Source organism: Grampus griseus (genome assembly GCF_964374135.1).
Source record: "Grampus griseus genome assembly, chromosome: 14".
Taxonomy (NCBI): Eukaryota; Metazoa; Chordata; class Mammalia; order Artiodactyla; family Delphinidae; genus Grampus; species Grampus griseus.
The window spans coordinates 9502503-9518174 of NC_139008.1; the positions used below are offsets into that span (position 1 = coordinate 9502503).

Genomic DNA, 15672 nt, shown 5'->3' on the forward strand with positions numbered 1-15672 from the left:
CAGTCCCTGCCTGCTAGCTGCCAGCCCCCCAGCCTCTCCATCCCTATTACCACGGAGAGCCTTCCTCACAGATAACTAACTAAGGTGGCCCCTCCCCACTCCACCCCTATTTATCCAACTTTTGCAGCGCCACCCGTTCCTGTCTTCTTCCATGCATCCATTCATTCATTCTTTTTTCCATCCATCCATTCACTCCACCCTCCAATCCTCCATTCCTCCATCCCTCCATCCATCTCTCCATCCATCCACCCATCCCTCCATCCATCCATGAATCCATCCCTCCCTCCATCCATCCATCCTTCCATCCATCTATCCACCTATTTATCTCTCCATCCATCCATCTACCCGTCTATCCATTCATCCATCCCTCCCTCCGTCTGTCCCTCCCTCCCTCCATCCATCCATTTCAGAGACCAGGGACAGATAAGAGCTCTGCTGGAGAATGTTGGCACTGCTGCGGGAGTCAAGAGGGAGACGTTGTTTCTACCTGGGGATAATCAGGAAGCGTTCTCAGAGAGAATATTTGATTCAGGCCTTAAAATATAGGTGGAGTTTGCCATGTAGTTAAAATAGGAGGGAATGGGTAAAAGTGTGGTTAGAATGATAATTTTAGGTGGTACCTATATGAGCATTTAAACAATTTAATAGTTTAGTATCAATTTAATATGTACTATAAAACTTTTAACTAGCTCCTCAAGCCCATGATCCCTTGGTTAGTAGATGTGGCATGGCCTTCTCTATGCCCACGTGGGGAGCAAAGTGGGCATCTGTCCCCCTGTCCTGGGTGATTCCCCAGTTCAGAGACAGATCATGGGTGGTGAAGTCTTCACCTCTACCCCAATCCCAGGGGAGCCCTTCCTGTAGCCTGTAGCACCGAGCTGGAGGCCTGCCCCACGGAGGCCCCACAAGCCCTCCTTCCAAGCCCCCAAGGCTGGAGGGGGTGGCTGGAATGTGGGAGCAGGAGAGTGGAACGGCAAGGGGCTGCCAGAGCTAGGCAGCCAGGCGCTTGGATTACAAACTTGGCCGCGTCTTCGGAACACAGGGAGAGGAAGTCTTGAACATTCTTGCAGGGGCCCCCCTGGCCCGGGGAGCGGCCACTTGTGGTTTCTCAGTATGTGGCAGTGATTAGAATGGGATTTGTCTGAAAACATACAAGTCCCTTAATGAGGGTGTTGAAATGGACACTTTGGGGGTGAGTCAAGGAACAGTGGGGTGGGGGCCTTCCCAAGCCGGCCCAGCTGGAGACGCCTGGGCCTCATTCCCAGAGGAGATTGTGCTGTGAAAAACACCAGCATCCAAGTAGCCTCCTGCCTGGCTTCAGGAGGGGCCCCTGGGAGCCACATTTGCACTATCTCCCTCCTAACAGGTGCCGGAGGAGCCGGAGTTCTCCCAGGTGCTGGCATTCCTGGCGGGCCCGGCGTGATTCCTGGCATCGGAGGCATCGCAGGTCGTGTCCATTCCAGCAGGGGGTGGAGGGTGTCCTTGAGAACGCTGTAGGGGAAGGGCCTCACCTTCTGTGGCTCTTTCTCCAGGGGTCGGGGCTCCAGATGCTGCGGCTGCAGCTGCGGCTGCAGCTGCCGCTAAGGCAGCCAAATATGGTGAGTGTCCCCCCGGGGGGCAGGACCAGGGCTCCGGCCAGCCCTGGTCTCTGCACGGGCCATGGAGACCCTCGTCCTATAAGGCTGGATGGACTTGGCCTTTGTCCATCTGGGGCACCGGCCCTCGCCAGGCATCACCGTCATGCCTCCTTGCTTCTGCCCATTCTGGCCACTCTGCCTGGGAGACTCTCTCCAGTGCTCTCCACTGACTGACTCAGCAGAGGGTGGGGACCCTGTGGAGCATCTGTCTCCTCCCACTTTACCCCCAGGGCCAGCCAGAGCTGCTGCGCCAACTGCCTGGGTGCCCAGTGGAGCGTTCTGACTCTGCTTTAGAGCTAGATCGCGCTCTTCCCAAGCATAGATCCAAACCCTTAGAGCTCTGTCGGGGTTCCCTCACTTCCCTCCCCTTCTCTCGGATGACTTGGATCCATGCAGATGCAATGCCCGCTCACCTGGGATCCTGCACTCAGGACCTGCCACTCCCGTAGTTCCCCAGAGTCGTGCCCCTGGAGGCCCTCTGAGGTTCCCACAGGGTCCAGGCCAGGGGAACAATCCTTTCCTGCCACAGGAGCTGCTGGAGGCTTAGTGCCTGGTGCGCCAGGCTTTGTCCCAGGAGCAGTCGGCATCCCAGGAGTTGGAGTCCCAGGTGTTGGGGTCCCAGGTGTTGGAGTCCCTGGTGTTGGAGTCCCAGGTGTTGGAGTCCCTGGTGTTGGAGTCCCAGGTGTTGGAGTCCCAGGTGTTGGGGTCCCAGGTGTTGGAGTCCCAGGTATTGGGGGCCCGGGCATCATGGGTAGACCAGGTGAGCTTGGCTCTGTGTGTGTGTGTGTGTGTGTGTGTGTGTGTGTGTGTGTAAGAGAGAGATGTTGAAATTATTGCCAAGACTTTTGTATTCTCCCTGACACCTCCCCACTCTATCCTCTTCTCTCCACACTGTTGGTCATCTTGTCTCCCTTGGGATATAACCACCTCCTAATTAACTACGGCCAGCATCATCTTGAATTCACCTTTTGGCTGTCAGTGTGCTCCTGGGGGCAGGAACCATGTCTTTTTCATCTCTGTGTTCCCAGCCCTTAGCTGAATATGTGCTCAGTAAATGGTGGATAGATGGGTGGGTAGGTAGATGGGTGGATAGATGGATGGGGGCGTGGATGGGCAGAGGGACAGCTAGAGAGGTAGGTGAATGGCCATGTGGATGAGTAGGCAAATTGATGGATGAGAGAGTGGGTGGTGGGTGGATGAAGGGACAGATACAGGGATGGGTGGTTACATGGATGGATAAATAGATATAGGTAAAATGGTGGATGGTGAGATAAATGGGTAAATGGAAAGAGAGATGAATAGGCAGGTGGGGGACAAGATAAGTTGTTAGAAGGATGGATGGATGGATGGATGGATGGATGGATGGATGGATGGATGGATAAGCACGTGGGTAAATGAGCAGATGAACGGGTGGGTAGAAGGCAAACACAAAATGGATGGGGAACTTCCCTGGCAGTCCAGTGGTTAAGACTACGCTCCCAATGCAGGGGGTGAGGGTTTGATCCCTGGTCGGGGAACGAAGATCCCACGTGCCGCGGGGCGCCGCGAAAAAAAGAAAATCAAAATGGTTGGTTGGTTAGATATTTAGATGAGTGGATAGATAGACAGATGGATGGATAAATGCATGTGTGGGTGGACAGAGAGATGAGTGGTTGAGTGGGTAGATTGAGGTCCAAAGATAGACAAATGGGCAGCCATACGGGAAGGTCAGCAGATAGAAGAATGGGTGGCTGGTTAGACAGATGGACAGATGGCTTGATGGAGATATGTATGGGTAAACGGATGGACAACTCTGTGTTGGCTCAACAGATAGAAAGAAGATGGACTGAAAGACAGATGGGTGGACAGAGGGATATATATAGCGCATCTCTGCTCCATTCTCTCCTGAGCATTTGTGTTTCCCTTGATCTCTCCAGGGGCTGTGTCACCAGCTGCAGCTGCTAAAGCAGCAGCCAAAGCGGCCAAATTCGGTGAGTCCTGTGCTGACAGCTCCGCCCCACCCTATTCTGGCCTTTACTTGCCAGAACTAAAGGACCGTCCTCTTCTAGTTCCCGTTGTACAGCCCAGAGAAGGGGAGTGACTTGCCCAGGGTCACACAGCAAGTCACTGGCAGAGCTGGGACTTGGCCCTGTTGGGCCCCAGGACCATGTCTCCCCCAATTGTCTCCCACCATGAGGCCAAGGGACTGGGTGATAGGAGAGTCCCAGTACGGCATTCCCAGTGGAGACAGTGTCCCTGACCCTCCCTGCTCTGGCCAGGACCCTCTCAGAGGAGCCCAAGCCTGGCTGGGGATAGGGGACCTGTGCGCAGTCTTTCCGTCTTCAACAAAGAGGCCCTTCCCCAAGCGCTCAGAGAAGAGAGGGGCTGGAGACACACTGTGGGGTGTCAGTAGGGAGGAAGTTGGTGGGGGACCCAGGTATCCCATGGTTTCCTGTCCTTCATGGACCAGACTTGGGGGAAGCTCGCATCCTCTTCTCCAGTCCAGCGTGTCCCTCAGAGCCCTTCCCAGCCTCTCTCATTGAGATCATTTTCCACTTGCATCTCTTCTCTCTGCAGGGGCCAGAGGCGGAGTGGGAGTTGGAGGTATTCCCACTTACGGCGTTGGTGCTGGGGGCTTTCCTGGCTTCGGTGTCGGAGTTGGAGGTGTTCCTGGGGCTGGCATTTCCCGTGAGCCTTAGTTCCATGCAGGGGAAACAGGGATGGGGCAGGGGCTTGGGGGATGGGGTGGGGGAGGGTAGACTGGGCTTCGCCACCGAGCTCAGGGACGAGTTGGGGGAGAGCGCAGGGAGGGTCTCCAGTGCCTTGGGGGCAGGAGTGCTGTCAGCACAGTCTGGCTGAGAGCCAGCAAGGTTTCTGAGTCTCTTTCTTTCTCGGCTCCTCTTAGCTGCAGCCCAGGCAGCGGCCGCCAAGGCAGCCAAGATCGGTAAGTGCCCCAGCCCTGCCTGTCCTCACGCCCAGGGCCATGCCCTCCCTCCTCCCCACCGCAGCCCTGCTCTCCTGCAGGGCCCAGGCTCAAAGCTCAGAGCAATTCTCCAACACGAGGGCAGAGCAACGTCACACTAGGGCCTCCAGGGCTGAAATGGCCTGGGTCAAGGTCGGAAGCCCCTGGGCCCATCCTCCAAAGCCACAGTGAAGTTTTCTGCGCTTTTCAATTGCGCACCATTAGGATCATTGGTACCTGGCTTATCACCCCCAGACCAGCGCGTTAAAGACGCCCGTCCATACACAGCCACGGTGCCGTTACGCAACCCCTACCTCCACCCTCTGCTCCCCCAAGAAGGGGGGACTTCAAGGGCAGAGCTGGATGCTCTTCACCCCTCCAGGTGCTGCAGGAGCAGGAGCCCTGGGAGGGCTGGTGCCCGGTGCCGGAAAAATACCAGGTGTGCCAGGCGCTGAAGGGGTACCAGGTGGGCTGTGTCCCCAACCCAGACATGGGTTTGGCTTATCTCATGGAAGGGACCCTGGAGGTGGCCTATGTCCAGTGTACCATTTTACAGATGACAAGACTGAGCCCAGAGACAAGGGTAGAGACAAAGCAATTTCCCTTAGTTTGGAGGGAAGAGCCCCCATGGGATTCCAGATTGCTGAGTGAACCCGGCAATTCCCCTACCTGCCCCGGGGACGCTCAGGATGTCAGCCCAATAGGCAGTGGAACTCTGCTTCACCAGGGTTGGGGGGCCTTTCTGGTTTCTGATCAGGTGGGAGGGCCTGTGTCAGCCTTTGTTTCCCCAGCGCTCTTTCTCCAAGGGGAAGAGATTAGGAATTACAATGAGATTAATTTACAGCCTTCCTTAATTGTTTTTTTCCCACCAGAAGATTTCTCTTCTGCGCTTCCTCTTCTTTCTGGGAGGAAATTCCCCTTTTGAGTTTCCCCCCAAGAAATGTGGCGCTTCCTCTAGTAGTTTTGGATACAGGCGTGATTAGGATTTTTAAAAACTAACATCACCTTCAACAGAAAGCTCCAGAAATCTTTTAGACTGAGGTTTGGGAGAGACAGCTTCGGGCTGCCCTCCACCACGGGCAGAGCTAGAAGGCCACAGCCTCAGAGCTGCTTCTCAGGGAAGGGGCGTGTCCAGGGCGGCCGGTGGGCCATCTGAGAGCGGGCCTGCCTCACGCTGGGTTTCCTGGGTGAGGGGACAGCTCCCTAGAGGTGGTCTCTGAGAAGCCTTTCCACGGTGGAGGGTGGGTAAGAGGGGGAAGGGATGCTGGGGACCACTCCTCACTCTTCACATCTCCAGGGGCAGGGATCCAGGCAGCGGCAGCCGCCAAAGCAGCCGCTAAAGCAGCCCCGTTCGGTAAGTGAGCCCCCGCCGGTCCTGCCTTCGGCCCTCAGCCTAGAGCACTGCTCTCTTGTGTCCCCGCTTTGGGGTTTGGCAGACCCGCCTCCTCAGGCTGTCATGTTCTGGGCGTGGGCCTTCCTCACAGCTTTTGGCCCATCCGCCCACTTTGAGGGGTGTGGATGATGTTTCTGATTAGGAAGGCGAAGTGAGAACAGGTGTTGGCGAGCCCTCCAGCACACACCCCCTACCCTTCCCAAAGCCACTGCTGCCTCCCAGTCCAGCTGGGGCCTGGCCCTGCTTCTGCAACAAATGCTGGGCTCCTCTGGGCTCCCACCCACCCCAAGGGACAGCCATGTTCTTGCTCCCTGACAAGGTTCTCCATGTCCTGCTTCATCTGAGGGCCACCCTGGCAGCCCCAGGTTCCCATACCTTCCTGAATATGGCATAGCAAAACAGCTCACTTTAGAGCCAGAGAAACCTTAACTTCAGGTCTGCTGACCCCCAAACTCACATATGACAAACAACTCTTTTTTGTAAAACTATCATTTGCTGAGGTAATCATTACACCAGCCTTATGAAATTGGTACTCTTATGCCCATTTCACAGCTGTGGAAACTGAGGTTCCAAGAGCCTAAGAGACTTGCCCATAGTCACACAGCTAAATGGTGGCCGAGCTGAGTTTGGAAGCCAGTCCTGCCTGTCTTGCAGAGCTCCCTTTACTACATAAGTCTGCCTCCATCACCCTCAGGAGTCTCAAAGGGGCCCTTGTAACTCCAAAGTTTAAGAACTCTTGATCCTGCCCAGACCTCATATTAGGGATGAAGAAGCTGAGGCCCATCAAGGGAAAGTAACTGGTCCAAGGTCACACAGCAAGTCCGCGCCCAGCTAAGAACCCAGGGCTCCTGACCTCCAGCCCGCTGCTCTTTCCATTAACTTCTGCCCTCCTTGATCAGTACTTGGTTAAGGATGAACTCTTCTCTGTCTTGCAGGGGTAGTCCCGGGTGTCGGCGTGGGTCCCGGTGTCGGTCTGGTTCCCGGAGTCGGCGTGGGTCCCGGTGTTGGCATTGGCCCCGGTGGTGTCATAGGTAAGCAGTGTGAGCAAGCGGGCCTGAGGGGCCTCTGAGTGCTCCATGGGTGCCGTCCTCGAACCCCCTCTCTCTCCTCCCAGGAGCAGGGGCCCCAGCTGCAGCCAAAGCCGCGGCTAAGGCGGCCGCCAAAGCCCAGTTCCGTGAGTGCCCCGCCTGCTTCTCCCCTCACCCCACAGGCCCAGGCCTGGCCCGGCGTGATCCGAGCCTAAACTGGACCCCGGGACATGCCATAGCTCAGGCCTGCCCTGCGGCCTCGTGAGGCTCCCGAGGCGGCAGACAGAGGGATTGGAAGTGCAGATGTGGCCTGAGGGAGACCTGGGTTCGAGTTGTGAGCCACACACTGGCTGAGTGGCCTCTGAGTTTCCTGCCCTCCCGTGTGGGTACCGATGGCACCTGTCACAGAGGCTTGTTAGGAGAATCAAATGAGTTCATCCAAAAGGGAGGAACCGGAGGTTAGGCTGAAAAGGGCAGTGGTGTCCAGAGTGTGTATCCCTGAATGCCAGCCTGGGGAAGGGCTGGACTTGGTGGTCAGTGAGAGTTTTAGGAAGACCATTCTTGTGGCAGCGTAGAGGGCAGATTAAGGGGGTCTGGGCCCCTTCCTTGGGGTCTGACTCAGCTCCCTGAGCCGGACACCCCCAAAAGGGCCTGTTCCCTGCCTGCTGCCGTCACCCCACTCCCCATCTCCCCCAGGGGCTGCCGCTGGGCTTCCTGCCGGCGTTCCCGGATTTGGAGCCGGTGTTGGAGTTCCTGGACTTGGAGTTGGTGTTGGTGTTCCTGGATTTGGGGCAGGTGCAGGTGAGGGGCCTTCTAGGGGCTGAACAGAAAGACCCCTGACCTCAGAGGAGGGAGACCTCTCCTCCCAGCATGTCCCCTCCACTCAGAGATGTGCAATAAATTCCCCGTTATGTTCTCCGGAGCAGTTAGAGACAACTGGGGTAACAGACGCAGGCAGGCCAGGCAAAAGGTCCTCTGCTGCCAGATATCAGAGTTTCTGTCTCCTCAGTGGACGGGTGCCAGGGCTCCAAACTGAGAAGAAGCCCACCACCCAAGGAAGGAGGCTGGAGGGCCCTGGGGCCAGTGGTGTGTGTGGGCTAGCCTGGCTCCCCTTCGGCAGTGTGCTGTGGCAAGAGGGCCACTAGGAACTCTAACTCTTCGTCTGCTAGTTACTGAGCCTGCTCTATGTCCAGCCTCAGGCAGACCATGCCGGGCCTAGAGGAGACGGGAGGGGACAGATGGAAGGAGGAGGCACAGTTCAGCCCTCAAGCACCCACAGACCAGACTGGTAGAGGCACAGTTAGACACTGAAGCTCTGTACTTGGCTGGGTGAGCTCCTGGCTGCAGAGCCACAGCTTCAGGGCTTTGAGAGAAGCAAAGAAGGCTGAGGAAGTCAAGGAGGGCTCCCTGGAGGAAGCAGAATCCCCAGGCACAGAGCTCAGCTGCTGACCACCCCACTTTTCCTTTTGCCCTTTTCCGCAGTACCCGGAGCCCTGCCCGCAGCTAAAGCTGCCAAGTTTGGTGAGTGCACCCCACACACCATCCCTGACAGCACCTGGTCACCCAGCTCCCCTCTCCCTGGGCCAGGGCCCAATGCCTGGAGCCTACAGCGCAGGGCTGGGATGGTCAGGATGGAAAAAGGCAGTTTCTAGGAAGTATCAATGATGGTTCAGCAGACTCTGGCTCCTGCCCACTAAATGCCTAGCGTGCCTCCAGCCCTAGGACAACCCAAACCGCCCTTCACAGTTCCAGCCCCCCTGGGGGCAGTTTCACTTTGGTGAGGACCATGGTCGCTAAGACCCCTCAGGCCCTGACCATTTCATGGGGCCCAAGGCCAGGGAGGGGCCAGGGCTGCTGTCCCAGCAAAGCCAGGACTCCTCATCTGGGCCCCTGCCTCCCTGTCAGCATGACCGCGCCCGCCACGAGCCACGAGGACGTGGCAGACCTGCCCTCCCCCCACATTTGGCATTCGGGCAGCCCCGCCTGGCCAGATCCACACTGTCTATGTCCCCCTGCATTCCCGGCCTCCTGGGATCTGGGCTGGGGCCTCCGCCAGGGAACTGCCAACCAGGCCTGGCTGGTCCACGTGGGGCTAGTTTCCACCTCGGAAAATCCCAGCTTCCTCAGACCCCGCCCACGGCGGGCCTGATGACCCACAGGCCCCTCTCCTGTTCCTCGCTGGCGGCTCTGCCGGCCTGAGTTCGTCAGCCATTGCCAGGGAAACAGAGCAGTTAAGGCCTCTGGCTCCGAAGTCATTTCCTGCTCATGAAACCGTGAACACATTGCTTAACCACTGCTGTGCCTCAGTTTTCTCATCTGCGAAATGGGGCTAATAGTGCCTACGTTTCCCGCTGCCCGGAGCAGTCTGATATGTGTGACACACGGACCACGAGTGTCCCCCTAAAGCGCTAGCTATAACTCCTGCTGCTGCTGCTGCTGGCAGCTCTGTACTGGACAGTGGTTCACACTCAGAGGTCCTTTCACTATCCAAACACCTACAGGTGAGCAGGAGTAAGGATCATCATCTCCTTTATAGAGATGCAACTCTGCGGCTCAGAGAGGTGACAGCTATGATGAGTGGAGAAAACAGATTCAAACCCAGGGCTGTCAGGACCTGAGACTAGTCTTCCACCCTTGGCAGTCTGTGGCCACAGCCACCACTGTGACCACCTGCAGGTCCCAGCACCAGCCCGGGAGGAAGGAGAGGAGACAGGCAGGCTGAGGCTCAAGGGGTGTGCCCTTGCCCGATGCGTCAGGGCAGAACCGGACCTCAGACCTGGGTGTCTGGTTATGGATTTCTGTCCAATACTCCTTCCACTAGGTCATGTGGCCTCAGCCACCTATCTACTTGCCTAGTAGCCCTGGGGCCGGGAGACCCCGTCCTTCAGAAAGGGGAGGATTGACCTTTTGTCCTCTCTGCACAGGAGCAGGGGTCGGGGCCCTTGGAGAGCTTGGAGATCTTGGTGGAGCCGGTGTCCCAGGTGGTGTGGCAGGTGAGTTGAAACCCCAGGACAGGCTGGGCATGGAGAGAGACTGACCCATGGAGAGTCCCTCCCTGAGCCCCCTCTGTGTCCCCAGGAGCCGGACTTGATGCTGCGGCTGCGGCCGCCAAAGCTGCTGCCAAAGCCGCCCAATTTGGTGAGTACAGGAGGCGGGGCTGCCGCCAGGCTGCTAGGATTTGACGGGAGGGGAGGGGTTCTGACCACGCACCATGGAGCGCATATTCCCTGACCTGTCCCTGAGGCCCTCAGGGGCATCGTCTCCCAGGGCCCCGGCCCACCTCCTGGCCCCACTAACCCTCCAAGGCCCTGGGGGCTCAGGCTCCACCTGGGTCCTGGGATGATCTCCCCACAGCCCCCACCTCCTCCCACACCCCACCGCAGACAGACCAGCTGCTCTCACTTGCGGGGATTAATGCACAGCTCTCTCCTCAGGGTTGGGGGGAGTCGGTGGGCTCGGAGTTGGAGGACTTGGAGTTGGAGGGCTTGGAGTTGTCCCAGGGGCCGTGGGCCTTGGAGGTAAGGGGTACTCTGGAATCGGTGAGTGCATGGCCGCCCCCTTCTCTGGGCTCCTGCAGCATTTACAGGGGCCTGAGCAGGCTTAGCGAGGGCTGCCCCTTGCAGTTGGATGTCCCAGTACTCTCCCTCTCTTTCAATTCACCCAACCACCTCAAGGGGGAATTCATTAGGATAGTGATGATTATGCCCATTTTCCGGAGAAGAAAAAGCAAAGCTTGGAGGGAAATTACTTTCCCAAAGTCTCTGCCATCATGGTGGACCTTATGTTAACATTTCTCTCTCTCTTGGGTCATCATTGTGTCTCCCTACCTGACCTGGCCTGAAGTCTCTTACCCCGTGTACGCCACAAGACTGGCCACACAGTAGGAGCTTAATAAAGACTTCTGGGAAGATGGACGGATGAAGGTGGGGTGGAGGGATGGTAGAAGGATGAGTCAGTAGGCTGATGGCAGATCGGTGAGCAGGTCAGGAGGGGGACATGACTTGGGGAGGGAGGAGATATTCCTGGGCCCTCACGCGCGCCATCTCCCCAGGTGTGCCCCCAGCTGCAGCTGCTAAAGCAGCCAAATTTGGTGAGTTGCTCCCGATGCCGCCCCCTGCCCAGGCCTGCAGGTTGCTTAGACCCCGCCCCCACTGCCCTGTCCCCGCCCCCTGCCCAGGCCTGCAGGCTGCTTAGACCCCACCCCCACTGCCCTGTCCCCGCCCCCTGCCCAGGCCTGCAGGCTGCTTAGACCCCGCCCCCACTGCCCTGTCCCCGCCCCGGCGCAGGCCTCCGTCCTGCTCACAATACCCCTGAAGGCCCATCCAGGAGATCCCTGACCCCAGACCCCAGATGGGATGCTCAGTGTCCCTTAAACTGTGGCTCGTCCTCACCCACATCTGCCCTCCTCTCAGGTGCCGCTGGCCTTGGAGGTTTCCTAGGCGCCGCCAGGCCATTCCCAGCTGGAGGTAGGGACCACCTCTGCTGTGAAATCCTCAGCTCTGGCCGGCCCTGGAGGAGGCCTGGCTGCCTGGCAGCTGGGGCCCTGAAGCTGCATCTGGCACAGGGACACAGAGAGAGGGAGGAGGGGACAGTCCAGGAAAGGAGGCATCCTGGGCAGAGGGGCAGGCCTCAGGGTCAGGTGGACACGTGTGACTCAGACACCGGGCCGGCGAGCTGAGGCCACGGAGCTGCACCCCCGGATGCCAGCAGGGGACCAGCTGTGTTACGAGAGCTGCCGCGGCAGCGGGTAGGGGGCAGTGGGAGGAGGTGGTTCTAGTCGGAGAGGCAATAGGTGGCAAGGCTGGGGTGGGCCCTGCCCCCCACCAACCCCAAACCCCTCCTGCAGGCGTCGCAGCAAGGCCTGGCTTCGGACTGTCTCCTATTTTCCCAGGTATGACCAGGCTCCCCCGCCCTGGGCCCCACCCTTCCTCCTTCCCTGGTTCATCTCCTGCTCAGAAGGGCTGAGCCAGGACCCGAAGGGTACCCCGCGCCCTCAGATTGCACAGAGTTGGGTTTCCCCTTCTCCTCTCCCTCCTGTGCCAGGCCAGGGAGCATCAGCTCTTCCAACACACCACGTCCATATGAGGCAAACTGAGGTTCAGAGAGTGCCAGGGACACGCTCAGGGTCACACAGTCACTGGTAGAGGCAGAGCCAAGGGCTTCCAACAGCCAAGCCCAGAACTTGGCCCCCCTCAGACGAGGCCCAGGCTGCCCGGCAGGGCTTGGCGGGCACCCCAGAGGTGGGCACACTCACGACCCCTCTCCTTGCCTTGTAGGTGGCGGAGCCGGGGGCCTGGGAGTTGGCGGTGAGTCTATCATAAGAACGAGGGGCCCCATTTCAAGCAGGGCCCTGAGATCCTGCTGAGGGAGCGGCTAGTGCAGCCACGGCCCTGGACTGGCCCTGGGCATGGGGACCCGAGGGAGCCCCACGGGGAATCACAGAAGCTGAAGTCAGCCCTGGGACGTGGGGATATGGGGACCCCGATTCCTGGGGCTCCCAGCCAGGCACTCGACTGGGCACCAGGAGTGAGACAGGGACCTGGGTCAGCCCGGGTCTCAGGGTCTAACCAGAGAGGTTGACAAGGTCCCATAGAAAAGGAAAGAAACTGTAGGGAAGCACAAGCCATGTTCAAGCAGGTGGTCATGGAGGCTGAGCTGGAGCCTGTCAGTGGGCGTAAGGCTGCCCCTGGGAAGCGTGGCCAGGGTCTGACTGTGGTGGGAGAAGGTGCCGCAGAGCTGCTCAGTCCTCCATAGGCAGCAGGCCATCTGCAAGGGGCGAGGTTGGACAGGAGGGTCGGGCCGGGGTCAGAGAGGCCTTTGGAACCCGCTGCTACAAGATGGAGGCGTGTGGAGGGACCGGGGAGGGGTTGTCTGGGAGAGGAGGGAAGTCCTGGCCTCCTCCCCAATCCCGGCCTTCCCTCCACAGGCAAACCTCCCAAGCCCTACGGAGGGGCCCTGGGAGCCCTGGGATACCAAGGTGAGTAAAGACTCAGCCCCTGGAAGTGGGCGGGGGGTGAGGGGGTGGGTGTTGGGCAGAGGCAGAGTGATGGGGTCCATCAGCCTGGGAGAGAGGGCAGCACGTCAGACGAGGCCTGGCAGGGAGTGGGGAGGCTGGGGCAGAGCTGGACACCTTACCCACCCCTTCTTCTACCTGCGACACAGACACGCAGAGCTAAGAGTGGGCCCAGGACCCTCCAGGTTCATCCAGGCCAGGCCTGGCCGCCCCTCCCTCCCTGGTACCCACACCCGCCCCTGCGGGAGGAGCGAGGGGCTGGGAGGGGGGGCAGAGAAGGAGAGAGAGGATGGAGGCGACAAAAAAGCGAGCCCCGGAGTCAGGGGATCAGAGGGGTGGACCCGGCAGGGTGGGCAGAGGCGGCCCAGAGCCACACCCTTGCTCCAAGATGCAGATGTGTCTCTGGCAGTGTGTGGGGTGGAGTCTGATCACCACCCCCCAGGCATTTCCCAATGATGCCCAAAAGAGACCCAGAGAAGCCCGAGCTCTGCACCTGTACCCAGCTCAGGCTGCGGATCCCCTTTCCACGCCCCCAACCTGCTTCCCACTGAGCAGATGAGACAGCCCAGGCCAGGGCAGGGAGAGGCAGAGACAAGAGCAGCCTGACCTCGTCCACGGCGCCCAGCTCTCAGTCAGGCACCAGCTGGTGCCTGTGGCCCTGTCACACAAGCTCTTTTTGTTGGCTTTCTTTCCCAACAAACACCCTGGATGAGCTTCACAGAGAGAGAGAAAGATGGTGCTCACTGCCACCAGGTGGCAGTAATGAGCCACATCTAGCTCCCCCAGGGGTAGGCGCTCCCCCAGGGGTAGGCGCTACCCCAGGCCCTACTACCAGACTTCTGTGCCTTGATGATTTGAAATAAGGTTAACCAATCAGACCCTCCGCCCGAGAGGGCAGGAGTCCTGCTACCACCCACCTGCTCAGTGGGAGTTTGTACAGCCGAAGAGCTCAGAGAGTGGCCTGGGGTCGTGTCCAGGCTTCCCGTGGCTTCTTGGAGCCTCTGTTCCCCGCTGTGATGATGTGGGTGTTAAGAACAGCTTGGAGTTGGGGGGAGTGGGCAAGGGCTTGAGAAGCAACCAAGACTGACCCTTGCGTGTGCCTCCCCGCACCCAGCTGGGGCCTGCCTGGGGAAACCCTGTGGCCGGAAGAGAAAGTGAGCTTCCCGGGACCCCTGACTCACGACCTCATCAACGTTGGTGCTACTGCTTGGTGGAGAATGTAAACCCTTCGTGCCCCCCCCCATCCCATGCCCCCTCCTAAGTTCCCACCCCAGGAGGGAACAGGGCAGGCAGGGTGGCCTTGGAAATCCACAGGGCAAGCAAACGAGAGAGTGGTGGCCAAGTGAGCTCCTGGAAGCCCCCTCCTTCAGAGGCAAGGGGTGGGTGGCCTTGGCCCCTGCCCCCACCCCCTTCCCACCCAGGAGCTCTCCCTCCACACACTCCATCTCCAGGGGAACTTGGTGCTACGTACTGGTGCTCTCATTCTCCCTGCGGGGAGGGAGGAGGGAAGGACAGCCCCTCAGGGAACCCCTTCCCTGGGGCTCCTCTGAAGATGGTGCAGACACTTCCTGGGCAGTCTCGCCTCCCCCTGCCCACCAGGACCCACCTCTGGCTGCAGTCCAGTTGGTACCCAAGCATCGAAACCCTCAAGCTGGATTCGGTCACACCATCTCTTGTCCCCCTTGGCCCCCTCTCCCCTACCAATGGCTATTCCCCATGTCTGGGGCACCTTCAGGTCGGAAGATTCCCCCCATTGGGAATAGCCCTCTTGCTCTTGTGGAATTCATCCGCCCATATGCCCATCCGTCCATCTGTCCTGGTCCGCATTTGGCTGCCCGGCACCGCTAGCTGGCTGGGCGCCCCTACCATCAACTCGATTAACCTGTCATGGCAGCCTGTGCCCTGCCTCTGCCCTACCACATACACCCCTACGTAGGGGCCCCGAGCCCAGGTTGTGAGGGGCTGTCCCGACTGGGGCAGCAGGAATCTCCCTCGCATACTGGGTCTCCCCCCACGCAGTACTGTATCCCCGGTCCCCCCCCCCTGGAGCCCCTGTACTTCAGAGCATATCCCCCCCTGCCCCGCCCATCTCTTTGTGTCTCGCTGTGATAGATCAATAAATATTTTATTTTTTGTCCTGGATGTTTGGGGATTATTTTTGGCTGTTGATGTTCTCCTTTGGTTTTATTTTTGTGGTTTATGGGGGAAAAAAACCTTTTCTTTTTTTTTTTCTGATCTGGGGAGCTACACCCCCAGTAGAAGATTCATTTTAATCGCTTTGGTATAACTCTGAGTGAAACACACATTTTTTTTTTTTAAATAAGAAAAGACAATTAACTGCTTCAGAAAAGACTAATAAATGAAAACCTTTTAAGGAACTGTCTTGGCCTCCTTTGTAATCCCTCATCTGCCTTCAGCTCCTGGTCAGGGTAGGGAACAGGGCTCAGCCTTGGGAACCTGTTCAAGATGTATTTAGGGGGCTGCCAATTACCTGCCATTGGCTTCTGGTGAATTAATCCTTCTCCTAGTTCAGCCTGTCCTTTCATAATGATAATCCCTTTGTAGGGGAAGCAGAGCGGCCAGCCCTACACACGTCCACCCACAGTGGGTCTCATTCCTCTGAGGATGTGGGTTCACCCACCCAGACACTCCTTCCCCAG

The 15672-nt window shown here is 58.5% G+C and overlaps 1 protein-coding gene across 3 annotated transcripts in view; it reads left to right on the forward strand.

The window, feature by feature from the left end:
- The window catches only part of ELN (elastin), a 32565-nt gene extending 17236 nt beyond the window's left edge, over positions 1–15329 (forward strand). Inside the window, exons 15-35 of one of the 3 annotated variants that reach the window (XM_082671671.1) lie at positions 1367–1447; positions 1533–1598; positions 2167–2364; positions 3554–3607; positions 4194–4304; positions 4522–4560; positions 4961–5044; positions 5876–5932; positions 6907–7002; positions 7086–7145; positions 7696–7800; positions 8482–8520; positions 9924–9992; positions 10078–10137; positions 10434–10517; positions 11051–11089; positions 11412–11465; positions 11846–11890; positions 12276–12305; positions 12926–12976; positions 14127–15329. In XM_082671671.1, the coding sequence (XP_082527797.1) occupies positions 1367–1447; positions 1533–1598; positions 2167–2364; positions 3554–3607; positions 4194–4304; positions 4522–4560; positions 4961–5044; positions 5876–5932; positions 6907–7002; positions 7086–7145; positions 7696–7800; positions 8482–8520; positions 9924–9992; positions 10078–10137; positions 10434–10517; positions 11051–11089; positions 11412–11465; positions 11846–11890; positions 12276–12305; positions 12926–12976; positions 14127–14170 (1466 nt within the window). In that variant the 3' untranslated portion in view covers positions 14171–15329. The remainder of the gene's footprint in view (positions 1–1366; positions 1448–1532; positions 1599–2166; positions 2365–3553; positions 3608–4193; positions 4305–4521; positions 4561–4960; positions 5045–5875; positions 5933–6906; positions 7003–7085; positions 7146–7695; positions 7801–8481; positions 8521–9923; positions 9993–10077; positions 10138–10433; positions 10518–11050; positions 11090–11411; positions 11466–11845; positions 11891–12275; positions 12306–12925; positions 12977–14126) is intronic. The other 2 variants (XM_082671672.1, XM_082671673.1) reach the window with 2 other exon arrangements.
- The last annotated feature ends 343 nt before the right edge of the window (positions 15330–15672 follow it).